General features: G+C 40.3%; 1 protein-coding gene across 5 annotated transcripts in view; it reads left to right on the top strand.

Moving 5' to 3' along the window:
* Positions 1-14,179, top strand: part of cacnb4a (calcium channel, voltage-dependent, beta 4a subunit) — a 315,102-nt gene that overhangs the window by 263,293 nt on the left and 37,630 nt on the right. For all 5 annotated transcript variants that reach the window (XM_048535245.2, XM_048535244.2, XM_048535246.2 and 2 more), the window contains 2 exons: positions 8,565-8,623; positions 9,437-9,546. In XM_048535245.2, coding sequence (XP_048391202.1) covers positions 8,565-8,623; positions 9,437-9,546 — 169 coding nt within the window. The remainder of the gene's footprint in view (positions 1-8,564; positions 8,624-9,436; positions 9,547-14,179) is intronic.

The raw sequence follows: 14,179 nt of genomic DNA, 5'->3' as shown, positions 1-14,179 counted from the left end.
GGATAATGAATAACTGAATTGAAATAGTAATTACAGAATTAACACATACTTTGCTATTTAAAACACAGATATCCAGGTTTATAGGTTTACAAGTTGCAAAGATATACCAAGGAATCTGAGGAACTATGGGTTCAGTAGCCATAACCATGCTAGATGTGTGGAACCAGTGGAAGTGCAAGATCATTTACTGTGGACATGAGAAAGACCAGTCAGTATTTTCAAGAATCATAGAGTCGTAGAGATGTACAGCATGGAAACAGACTCTTTGATCCAGCTCATCCAGGCTGACCAGATATCCTAAATCAATGCAGTCCCATTTGCCAGCATTTGGCCATGTCCCGCTAAACTCTTCCCATTCATGTACCCATCCAAATGCCTTTTAAACATTGTAATTGTACCAGTCTCCACCACTTCCTACGGCAGCTCATTCCATACATGCCCCACCTTCTGCGTGAAAATTTTGCCCCTTAGGTCCCTTTTAAATCTTTCCACCTTAAACCTGCGGTCTCTAGTTTTGGACTCCGCTACTCTGGGGAAAAGACTTTGGCCATTCACCCTATCCAAAAGTGGCCTAACCAACGTCCAGTACAGCTGCAACATGACCTCCCAACTCCTATGCTCAATGTACTGACCATTAAAGGCAAGCATACCAAATGCCTTCTTTACTATCCTATCTAATGCCTTATTGTTCGGCAGCACTCCCCAGGACCTTACTATTAAGTGTTTAATTCCTGCCCTGATTTGCCTTACCAAAATGCAGCCCCTAACATTTATCTAAATTAAACTCTACCTGCCACTCCTCGGCCCATTGGCCCATCTGATCAAGGTCCTGTTGTACTCTGAGGTCCCTTTTTGGTTGTCCACTGCACCACCAATTTTGGTGTTATCTGCAAACTTACTAACCGTACCTCCTGTATTCACATCCAAATCATTTACATAAATGAAAAAATTGGTGCAAAACTAGAGCTGAGTTGCCTGGCTTTTGCAGGATGGCTGTCCAGTTCTCAGGGACCCCCCTAGGGCCACAGTTTGATATTTCTGCTAGCAATAAATTACAACTTGTTGCTTTTTCAAAGGAGTATGAAGGCATTCAAGTAAACTGGCTTTGAATTCCAAGCTACAGAAATAAAAGCTTCCTTTCGGGAGGTTGCAGTTGGAAATCCATTTTACAAAACCAAGATAAAGTTACATCTTGAGGGATAAAACATAGATTCTTATTTGATTTGACACTCGGTGGGCCCTTGGATGTACCATAATAATGGGAACTGATTATGTTTTCCTGTGATAATTACAAAATAAGATACTTGATCCTATAAATTTGCTTTAAGTGGATGGAGTGAGAAGTTAGTTCTGAAGGTTTTAAGTTGAGTAGTAATTTAAGAATTAATCTTGTGTGTCCCTCCAATTCAGATAGTGTACCATCTAAATTGCTAATTAATTAACTCTTAATTTCAGAACAGCACTTGAAAAGCAAATCTTAGGCTCCTATGAGCTGACACACCCATTTATGTTACTTCATATGATCCCTAGTTAGACGTCATTGAGTCATACAGCATGGAAACAGACCTTTCTGTTCAGCAAATTAATTTATTAATGGCTTCTCTTAATTGCCATGTATCCAGCGTTACAATTATATGCCGACCGGGTTTCCCAAGCTAAACTAGTTCCGTCTTCCTGCGTTTGGTCCATTTCCCTCTAAACTTTTCCTTTTCATGTACTTGGTCAATTTTAAATGTTGTAACTGTGCCTGGATCTACCATTTTGCTTTAGAAGAAAAATCTGTCTAGCTACCTCCCAGTACCGCAAATCATAACATTGAGGAATTTCAGTGGGTTTGTATTCAATTAAAAATTTTGGCATGACCAATATCGCCCATTTCACACCAAGGTCCATAATTTAAATTAACCCTTTATTGCTAATTGTTGTAACTTCCTGTGATATCATCTGACACCACATATAACAGAGTTGTGTGCTGTTGTGTTGTAGTGGTAGTGTGTCTATCCCTAAGCCATGGGACCTGGGTTCAAGTCTCACCTGTGCCTGATGGGTACAGTAACATTTCTGAACAGACTGCACAGGTTTGCTGCTGACTACATTAATTCCGTGGGACTCAGCGAATTGGCTCCGTGCAAAACTCAGGGGAACCCAAACATTAGGATCTAATGTGGTAACTATCAGACTGAAAGAGTACCTGTCAGATTGGATGTTAATGCAATGTATTTTCTTCCCAATGCGACCTATAATCTAATAAAAAATAATATCAAGCTCAAAACCACTTCTGTAAAGTCGGGGGAACCATGCGTTTCGTTTGAGTTAGAAATGAAGGGAGATGATCTGCCAAGTTCATTAGCCTGTGACATGAGCTACTTTAAACTGCAATCCTAAATAGGTCACAGCTCTCTGAACACAGCAGATATACAGTGATATTCATTTTTATCTGAAGTCGTTCATTCAAATGATGCACCAGTTTTTCAACGAGACATCTGCTGTAGATGGTTAAGCATCGTTAACACCGATATGAATAAGCAATAAATGGCCTCAGATTACCAAGGCTTACGGTTCCTCCCTCACACAAATTTCAAACCCTCTGAATTAAAGTAGTACAAATTCATTTATTAATAACTTTTCTTGATTGCCATGTGTCCAGCATCACAATTATCTACGGTCACTGATTGGCCACTATTAGCATTATCAGGACGAAAATCTATAGTGATGTGAGTAAAGAGAAAGAGGACTATTTTGTTCCTCTGCACATATAATAAGGCTAACGAAGGGTACTTGGGACTTACCATTTCCTCCGTCATGGCATCAGAGAGATCCTTCTCTCTTGACCATCATTCAAGCGTCAACTAATGAATTTTTTCCTGTGATAATTACAAAGTAAAATACTTGATCCTATAAATTGGTTCCCCCGACTTTACAGAAGTGGTTTTCAGCTCGATATTATTAAACTAAAGATTTTCCACTTCAGAACACTCAGTACATGCCAGAAGCACATATTGAGTTCTGATTCTGGATTCCTATTAAATGCATCTGGTAACAGCACATAATTTTCTATTTGTAATGATCTTCCAAACTTCAAGCTCTGAATGTGCACCCCATAAGAATACAGGAAGCACCAACATAGATGTTCTCTACTTTTCAGAGCTTTTGCTTTTTGGTGAGAGTTTGGATGAGAGGAAATGATATTCCCAGTTATCACTGTGGAATAAGCCACTCATTCATGAATGATTACAATCCCTGCAGCTGGAGAACCACAAACCATAAGAACCTCTTTTTTATCTAAGGTGAAAGTCAGTAAATAGTAGTTCATTTTTTATAACAAACACTTCAACAGTCGAAACAAACCAGACATAAATTAACTGTCAATTATGATCAATATAAACTCTAAACTGTATATTCAGTTGCAGATGCACCAAAGATGAATCTACAGATTACTAGGCAGCCCAGTGCACACATGGCACTAATTTGAGCTATAAAATGCTTCAAAGCTCTGAACGTTCTCTGGTAGAAGGCCAGCTTATTTTCTTTGAGGATTTAGCCCTATTCCCTGACGGCAGCAGTACCTCACTGACCCAAAACAAACAAACATAAATTGTTGGAGAAACTCAGCAGGCCTGGCAGCAGCTGTAGAGAACAGAGTGAATGTTTCAAGTCCAACAACACTTCTTCAGAACTCAGGCCTGCTGAGCTTCTCCAGCCATTTTTGTTTGGTTTAGACCTCCAGCATCCATAGTTCTTTGTTTTATATTACCGAACTGAACCAGGTTTCATGAGTGCTGTATTCCCAAGAAAACACAGCTGCAGACTTTGCTCAGCTCTGATCATGTCTGTTTTGATAGTGTGAATCCAGTAACATTACATTTGAGTAACAGAAACAGCTGCAGCAAATGTCTATTTGCCTAGTCCCAACTTCTGGGTGCAGCCTCCATATTTTTTAGCCTGCCTGCAGTGTACTGCTGGAATACAAACTTTAATAGCTTTATAATAAAGTGTGGAGCTGGATGAACCACAGCCGGCCAAGCAGCATCTCAGGAGCACAAAAACTGACATTTCGGGCCTAGACCCTTCATCAGAGAGGAGTTTGTTTATCAGGTTTCAGCAACGTTTCCCCAGAAACCTTAAGTTTCTGTTTATGTTTCAGTTTGCTAGGAATACTGAAAGATCAGTTTTCTATTAAATGAAATTTCCATTTCAATTCCAGTTATGGCCTGACTCAAGAACAAGTAAATGAATAAAATTAGCTTTGTCAGAGATAATGCGAACTGCAGATGCTGGACAATCCAAGATAATAAAGTGTGGAGCTGGATGAACACAGCAGGCCAAGCAGCATCTCAGGAGCACAAAAACTGACGCTTCGGGCCGAGACCCTTCACCACACCTCTCTGCTGAAGGGTCTAGGCCCGAAACATCAGCTTTTGTGCTCCTGAGATGCTATTTGGCCTGCTGTGTTCATCCAGCTTCACACTTTGTTATCTTGATTTAGCTTTGTCATCACATGTACTCTGATGAGTACTGTGAAAAGTATATATCTTGCCACTTGCTGTGCCATCTTAGGTGCCACGTCTTCAGTTACAAGATTAGTTACAATGTAACAATGTCACCAATACAAGGTGCCATCTTAGGTGCAGAGTACCGAGGTACAGTCCTTAGTTACAGAATAGAGAGATGAAGAAACAAAAGATGCATTACAGCGATACGCAGCATAATCTTAGGTCAGACAAGGAAGAAATAAAGTTAAAAACTGGAATTCTATCATGTTATTTGTGCCCCATTGCTGTAAGAAAATAAGCTGGAGTATGGTCCTCCAATAGGAGTACACATCCTGTGAGAAATAATAATCTACATATTAAAAACTATTACATAAAACACATTGTATAGATCAGTTGATTTTTGCCCAATTAATCCATGTCGTTATTTATGTCCTACTTAAGCTTTTTCTCATCTTTTATTATGTAAATCTATCACTTTATATTATCTAAATCTACCATTGTAACCAGCTATTTTCTTTTCCTCATCTGCTTGGCTAGATTCCTATTAAATACATCTACATCTGCTCTTATTTAAAACAAATCACAGACATCTTAGAACCCAGAATAGTCTGAATCCGAGAATTCTTCTGAGGAAGGGTCTTGACCCAAAACGTCAACTTTCCTGCTCCTCTGATGCTGCTTGGCCTGCTGTGTTCATCCAACTTCACACCATGTTATTTCAGATTCTGCAGCATCGGTGGTTCCTACCTTGTGTGTAGAGATCCTCATTTGGATGACTTTGGGATATTAATCTGATTCATAGCTCAGTGGTAATTGTAAGTGACAGTTGTAACAAAACTCATTTGTAAATGTGCCTTGGGGCACACTGACCCTTTTACTGCTTTACATATCTCATTGACTCTTAACACAACAACGTGACCTGACTGTTTTGTATTTGTTACAGCTCATTTCAAGCTGAACTTAACATGCTTTTGGAACAGTTAATATCACACAACAGAGTTAATTTATATCTCTGTGTGAGACTACCACTTTGAGCTGTAAATTAAAACCTTGGCTGGTAATAGTTAGGAACATAAGAAATAGGAATTAGACTAAGACATTGAGCCCTGCAAACCCGCTCCCCAAAATTCAATGACTCAGCTTTAACCTCAACTCCATATTCCCACTCTATCCCCATGTTCTTTTCATATCCCCATGAATCCTGTACCATTATTTCATATGCCACCGTTCCCGATGGACTGTAAACGTGGTGATTTATTTGATCTGCTTAAACCTTTACAGAACAGGTAACAAAGCCAACATCAACAAGAGCATAAATTGAACACATCCTGTGCACCATAGTCCTTTTCATGTAAACGGTCCTGCTAAACTAACCTCCATTCATTGGTCAAGTAAGTGTGACTAACATATGCAACTGGCTGAATGGAAGAATGAGATCATTTTGTTTTAATCTTACTAGCTAGTTGGTGAAGGAAGGAATCTAAACACTTAACCTGGAAGAAATTTATTGACAAAGTGAAACACTATGCCCACAAACCTGCCCAGAAGAACCAATAAGTGTCTTTCCGGATAGTTATTTGATGATGTAAAATCAATGCCTTTCAGTTGTATACTAATAACGTCAATTGATACAATTAACACAGTCAGGGCAGAGTCTTATTTTATAGTACTGAACCCGTGCTCCATTATAATAAATGGAGTGATATTGGAGCCAGTTGGCTGAAACAGGCATCTTACAAAATAGAGCTCATTAATATAATCACTAATAACTCCAATCGTGTATTCAGAAGAAATCTGTTTACCTCGAGAGTAGTTATAGAGTGGAACTAGTTGTTCATCGAGTGGCTGAGACAAATGGCATGGATGCATTTTTGCTACTTAGGCACATAAAGGGGAATGAAATACAGAAGTATGGGTTGATTGTGTTCGTGATAATGGGAACTGCAGATGCTGGAGACTCCACGATAACAAAGTGTGGAGCTGGATGAACACAGCAGGCCAAGCAGCATCTCAGGAGCACAAAAGCTGATATTTTGGGCCTAGACCCTTCATCAGATGAAGAGTCTAGGCCCGAAACATCAGCTTTTGTGCTCCTGAGATGCTGCTTGGCCTGCTGTGTTCATTCAGTTCCACACTTTGTTATTTTGGGTTGATTGTGTTGTTGATTGAAGTGTGATGGGAGGAGAGATATGTTGAACATAATCATTGGCATGCACCTGATAGGCTGAATGGCCTGGTTGTTCTATAAATACTGTGTAAGTTTAAACATTCAATTTTCTAAAAACCAAATTGACTGCATATTGACTGCATAAAGTGAGTATTTACATACATAATCGCAACTGAGTAAATTAAAATGACCATCCCCAGTTTTAATATTAAAGTGATCACGCAAACAGCAGGGAGAAAAATTTCAGTTTAAAAATAGAACACATTATGTAAGTTTACATAACACATTACCTTACAGGGCGGCACGGTGGCTCAGTGGTTAGCACTGCAGCCTCACAGCACCAGGGACCCAGGTTCGATTCCTGCCTCGGGCGACTGTCTGTGTGGAGTTTGCACATTCTCCCCGTGTCTGCGTGGGTTTTCTCCGGGTGCTCCAGTTTCCTCCAACAGTCTAATGATGTGCAGGCTAGGTGGATCGGCCATGTTAAATTGCCCATAGTGTTCAGGGGTGTGTGGGCTATAGGGGGATGGGTCTGGGTCAGATGCTTCAAGGGACAATGTGGACATGTTGGGCCAAAGGGCCTGTTTCCTCACTGTAGGGAATCTAATCTAAAAAATAACATGCATGCTTATTTATTGAGTTGTAAAGAAATGGCTTTAAAATGAGTTATAGCACTTGCCATTTGGGTGAGTAGTACGTATTGTTTCACCAACACAGACCAATCATGAAAGCTTATAAACAGCCACTGTGGCAGAAATTCTATCTTTAGCCTGCTGAATAGATTGAGTACTCTAAGCAGGATAGTTCATCTATTGATCTCTCTCTTTCTCTCTCTCTCTTTAATTTTCTTAATGGTTGTGTTTCTGGATGCCCTTCCTACGACTGATCTTGCCCATTTTTTGGAGGCTTGAGACTGGCACTGATGTATACCCCTTGTCTGTTCCGTTCTTCTTTGTCAACAACTCTTGCCGCTGGATGGTCCAAGACGTGTGTGTGTGTGTGTGTGTGTGTGTGTGTGTGTGTGTGTGTGTGTGTGTGTGTGTGTGTCAAGGTCACCCTGATAATATGGAGAATGATGAGATCATCTGTGACGTATTAGGATACAGTTTGACATGGCCAAGCTATCCTTTTCCTTTTAAACAAACGTTGTAGTCAAAACAACAGGAAGGAAGTTGGTTACCATTTTCAGAAGAGGGGTGTTACCATTTTCGAGCGATGCTCCTCATACATCAGAGGTCACCGCAAGAGAATGGTTAACCTCCTCCTCCTGCTCCTTCCCCACCTGCCATGCCGTTACCACGCCCTAATTGCCTGATTCCGTCCTTGCCCAATACCTCTGATTTTTCTCAGTGGCCAGCCTCCTGATTGGCCAACTTGTGCCAGCTGTACTCACTACTGAGCTTCTGTGCCACTGCCAGAACTGCAAGGGCTGCCAACTGCTTGGATTGGCCAGCAGCTCTGAAGGATATGACTTTCTTCCACTGAGGGCCACAAATGCCCCCTTCACCTTGTTCATGCCACTCTCAGTGTAATAGTGTGGCTTTCCTCAGATGTTTTCTGACTGATGTTATGGTTATGGGGTGAACAGTAGTCTTTTCTCAGTCTTTAGAGTGGGACTCTAACCTAGAGTATTCTGTCTCTGAGAGAAGAATAACTACTGCTTGAGCCACAAGACACTATCAGTTGAAAGTAAGATTAATCTAATTTATAGTTTCAGACTAAAATATGTCTCAACTGCTATTTTTATTTGTGCTGTTCTTTGTGTTGCAAGCATTTTAGTTATGTTTTAAGGTTAGAGTGAAAAGGTCTATAAGAATTCTCTGTGCTTACGTGCATCTTTGACAATTCTTTTCTGTCTCTGCTCAATATCTGTTCTTCTCTTCCCATCGTTTTCTGCTGTTCAGGTTACAGACATGATGCAGAAAGCTCTCTTTGACTTCCTGAAGCACCGGTTTGATGGAAGGTGAGCATAATCCTCTGCTATGTTTCTCTTCCTGTCCTTTATGACTTGTTGCCTTTTGACTGTGCCTGTATGGTCAACAATCTGGTTTTAAAACCATGCTGACCAAGGTCTACAAAAAAGGTGTATATATTTACTTATAAAACCAATTTATATTTGCACATTTAGAAAATTCCAGGCAACTGTCAAGTAAACTGTTAGTCCACAATAATTAACAAACAAAATACTTAGAGCCATGGAGACATAACAGCACGGAAACAAACCCCTTGGTCCAACCAGTCCATGCTGAACACAATCCCAAAAACACAACTAGTCCCACCTGCCTGCTCCTGGTCCAAATCCCTCCAAACTTTTCCTAATCATGTACTTATCCAAATGCCTTTAAATATTGTAAATGTACCCACATCCGCCAGTTCCTCAGGAAGTTCATTCCACTCTCAAACCACCCTCTGTGTAGAAAAAAATGACCCCTTATGTATTTTTAAAATCTGTCTCCTCTCACCTTTAAAATGTGCCCTCTAGTCTTGAAATCTTCCACCCTAGGGAAAAGACACCCTACCATAGACAATGGAAAGAAAAACTGACCACTAGAAATTAGAAATAAAAATGCATTACTATCTGTAGGCATCTAACATTTCAGATTGGGATTTTTGCCAGAACACTTGAGTGGAAATATTGTTTGCTTCAGGCCTTTCTAACTAGGTGCTTATTGTGTCACAGAACTGACAGGTAAATTAAATACCTGTGACAATAATTGATCACAATCAGCAAAACTGCTTGACTGAACAAATATTGCTTGCTTGCTCTTTTTTGTAGGATATCAATTACACGGGTGACAGCTGACATATCCTTGGCCAAACGTTCAGTCCTAACTAATCCCAGTAAGAGGACAATAATGGAGCGTTCCAACACTCGGTCTAGTATAGGTATGATCTCAATTTGCTCCATTTATGTACGCAAGTTAATTTTAAAGGTTGTATCAATTGCTTTCTGTATTGTCTTCAATTCACTGGGCAATAAAGTAATGAAGCAGGTTTTTCTCACAATACAATTATTCAATTTTACTGAATATTGTTTTTACAAAAAAAAACTTACGTTCCTGTTGATCTTTTCAACAATAAAGCGTGACAAAATGCATTCGTCATGAGATAGTAAGATGGTAGTTGACTTTTGGCTCTTTCAGTTCAAATGAATGGTCATTGACCTGAAACATTAACTCTTGTTCTCTCTGTACAGATACTGTCGGCCTGCTGAATATTTCTAGCGTTTTCCACTTCTATTTCACATTTTCAGCCTTTGCAATATTTTGCTTTGCTAATCAGCCCTCTTTTGTTCATCCAAGTTGATTCCCATTTGCTTGATTATTACTTTTTCCTGCCACCACTTCAATATTTATGAGGATGCCCAGGATAGGATTTGAATGTGCCGACAGAGTAATATGAATCAAATGTTCAGCATTACATTGTATATAGTACATAACGCAAAATTGGAGTTGCATTTTGGTGAGGTAAACAGGGTTGAGAGTCTATAGGAAAATACTTTTCAGGTAGATGATTTAGATTAGTTCATAAAATGTTGGCACTTCCAGCTTGGCCAGTATTTATTGCATACCCCTAACTAATCTTGAGAAGGTAATGCTGAGCTGCCTTCTGGAATGAACACAACCTGTATTTACAGGTCCACCCACAGTGATTTTTAGAAGGGAGCTTCAGGATTTTGACCCGGTGACTGTGAAGGATTGGCTATACAGTTCTATGCCAATGTGATGTGTGCCTTGGTAGGGAGCTCGTAAGTTGTGGTGTTCCCGTGCATATGTTGCCCTTGTCCTTCAAGAAAAGCAAAAGTCATGAGTTTATAATTCATCTAAGAAGCCTTGTTGAGATGATGCAGTGCATCTCGTAAATGGTACACACTGCTGTTACTTGGCATCAGTGGTGAAGGGAGTGAATGTTGAAGGCACTGAGTAGGATTTCAGATATAATGTGGGCTGCTTTGACCCGAATGGTACTGAGTTTCTTTAGTGTTGTCGGAACTATGCTCATCAGGCCAGTAGGGAGTATCCACCTTGTAAACATCAGATACTACTGGTGTAATACACAACAGCTTTGGACTATATGGATGAAACTAGTATATATACAGACCACAAATCTTCAATTTTCTTTGAAATATTTTGGGACAAGAACCTACAGTTGTTTGATGGAGCTTGTGTGTCCAACCACACAATTCGGAAATCATTCATGGGCATGGAAATGAAAATGTCATCACAGGGGCTTTATTAAGAGCATTCATACCAGCGACTATGAGTTTTGTAAAAGTCATTGCTGTGTTACATTGTGTATAATTAATGTTAACATGCAATTACTTTTAGTATATCATTAGACTTGGTGATAAGATGACTTTGATAAATAATAAAAAGGCCTCTTTAAGATTCGTTTTCATTCTTCATTAGGGAAATGTGTGATGTAAACTGGGATTTATATGTTTAATTTTAATTTTATTTGTTGGGAGTTTGGGTTTCTGGTCTTTTGAATTAGTAATGGTGGATTTTTGTGCTTCTGAAGTTTTGTAATTAACTTGTAAGTGTTTCGTTAGCCATGGTGGTTTCCTTGAAAAGGTTTTTGATTGCTGAGTGAGTTTGTGCACAATAATGGACTTCTGTTCATTTAAAGTGTTTTGTAATGATCAAGGAAGGTAAATAGTAGAGCCTCCAGTTTTGCTGGAGAGTTCTGAACCTTTTTATTTTGGTTGAGAGAATGCTCTGGGTAAGAAAGGGAGGCCTTTAGTTTTGACTTTTGAGTGGGGTATCTTGTGAAGCCCTTGGAATAGGATGGCCATATGGAAAAGTACCCAAAGAAGGTAAGTATATACAGTGATTCAGAGATAGTAGAAACTGTAGATGCTGGAGAACCTGAAGTAACAAGGTGTAGAGCTGGATGAACACAGCAGGACAAGCAGCATCAGATTAGCAGAAAGGCTGACGTTTTGGGCCTAGACCTTTCTTCAGAAATCTTTCTCGTAACAACCACAAGGGGTTGTGCTAGCTGGGAGCCAATCACATAGTTGTTGGCGGGCAGCAGGCCTTTGACATTGATCTGTGGATAGTGACCAGTTATCAATCAGCTACTTTTGCCAGCTGAATCACCATTTGTACACAGCCATTGATGCCGGCCTGTCTGCAAACCACCACCTCCTGTTTGAACGAGCATTCGCAAAGCAGTTCTTACAATAAGTATTCGATTACTGCTTGCAAAAGCTGCAATAGTCTGTCTGCAGACTTCCATTTTTAAAACAGTTCTTTTCCATTTCAGTCCACAATCAAAGATTAATTGAAAGAATGACAGTCTTTCAAGTTTCTTTTGTAATAAACTTCTGTTTTACTCTTAAAGCAAAATTTGCACATTGTGCACTTTTGTTTCGATAAAAGATCACTTTCTTTTCACCTAAAACAAATAAGAGCATAATCTGTCAAGCCACATTCCTATTTAGGATCTGCCTTGTGTGATAATTAAATCAGTTGGGATCACAGCACCATTAGCTGTCTTTTACTACACTTGAAAGAAAACTCTATGGAATTGGCTGGAATTCTAATATTTATGTGCATTGGTAAGCCATTCAATGAATTATATTCCTTTGTTTCTAAGTAATAAGCCTGCTCTAGCCACCAAGCAGAAGAAAATCTAGTACCAGTGCAAACGAAGTTGGTTTGGCAGACATAATACGAACTGCACTTGCTGGAGAATCCGAGCTAACAAGGTGTGGAGCTGGATGAACACAGCAGGCTGAGCAGGAAAACTGACATTTCAGGCCTAGACCCTTCACATCAGCTTTCCTGCTCCTGTGATGCTGCTTGGCCTGCTGTGTTCATCCAGCTCTACGCCTTGTTATCTTCTTTTGGCAGACATGTTATGTAAGTGTTTGAAGGCCACATGGTGGTGGAAGGTGTCTTTTTCTTGGTTCACTTGCCAGTGGCTGGAACCAGCTTTTATTATCTACTCATAATTGCCTTTGAGAAGATGGTGGTGAGCTGCCTTCTTGAACTGCAGCAATCCACATGCTGTAGGTTGACCCACAATGCTGTCTGCGAGGGAATTCCAGGATTTTGACCCAGATATGGTGAAGGAATGGCAATATATTTCCAAGTCAGGATGGTGAGTTGCTTGGAAGGGAACTTGCAGGAGGTGGTGTTCTCATGTAACTGCTGCCCTTGTCCTTCCAGACAGACGTGATCATGGATTTGGAAGGTTCTGTCGAAGGATCTTTGGTAAATCTCTGCAGTGCATCTTGTAGCTATACACACTGCAGCTCCTGCGCATCGGCAGTGAGTGGGGAAGTAGAATGTTGGGACAGTGCATTAGAATGGAACCCTGAAATCTTTTCACTGGTTAGACAGATCTCTTAAGGCCAGTGATAGTCATGAGTAACCAGCAGCATGTTACAACTGATAGATTCAAAGGCTGGGACCTTAGTGGCAAATAATGCTTGGTAATCATGTGGTGAACTGTTTTTGGAAGGTTTCTCCCCATTATTTGATAAAATCCAGCCTGTTATATCTAAATCTTTACCAAAACATAATCTGGTAACCCAGATATTTTGAAGGTGAGGTACTCAATGGTGCAGGGCAGACTCAAATTGTGCATCATCTGGAATCCCTGACACAGCACCAGGGTATGGGCTGGGAAACTGAACTTTCAGATATGCAGTTTCAGTGAATCTGGAGTCATCCAACAAATCTGTAAATACCAAAGATTGCAGCTCACTTGTACTTAACGGTTACCCCGGAAACATTTGAGCATTTACAAACTACCGGAACGCCTTGGTAAGTTGTCAACTGAACAACTGATTCCCTGCTGCTTAACACTCCCTCCAACTCCCTTGGCACTCCCTGACCAGATCCAGCCTGATGTGATTCGACCTCTGCTGGAGACAATGCCTTGCCCACACATTTTCTTTCCTGCGCTTTGAAGCTTCTTTTCCCTCATCTTGACATGGATGAACTTCCAAATAAAAAAAAGTGATCCGATTGTCCTACAAACTACACTTAAATAGATCATAGTCATCTGTAGCTACAATCAAACGAGCCTTAACCAGTCATTGTATGTCATATTTAACTGAAGTAGGTATGTTGTCTTCAGCAGTGGTGCTGGATACTGTATGAAATGGCACTGTTGCCTCTAGTGCGACAAAATGCAGAGATGGTTTTCCTTTGGTATTTTGAGAAGCAATTGTCTCAGTGCCATAATTACTTAGGTGTCTTCTAATCATCCTGTACAGAGATGCTATTACTCAGAGGCAGATACACGACCACTGTCCCACAAAAGTCCTCTTTATGGATGTTATCATTGGTTGCTGATGGGCTTGAGTGCTCAACCAGTGCATTGTTTCTCAATTGCTGCCATGCACATACCTCTCCCAGTCAATTCAGAAAACTGCAACAGGCAGAGTTCAACTGACTGAGCATAAGCAATCCTCCGTTTGTACAATCCGCCTGTTGCTTTTGGCCTGTGCAATCAAGCCTCCAACATAAATGGGCTGGATTCCATCGCTCTGCAAGCCTGCATC

This window comes from Stegostoma tigrinum, chromosome 7, assembly GCF_030684315.1.
Source record: "Stegostoma tigrinum isolate sSteTig4 chromosome 7, sSteTig4.hap1, whole genome shotgun sequence".
NCBI lineage: Eukaryota > Metazoa > Chordata > Chondrichthyes > Orectolobiformes > Stegostomatidae > Stegostoma > Stegostoma tigrinum.
Note: the sequence above shows the minus strand (reverse complement) of the source record. Positions and strands in the feature narration are given on the sequence as shown.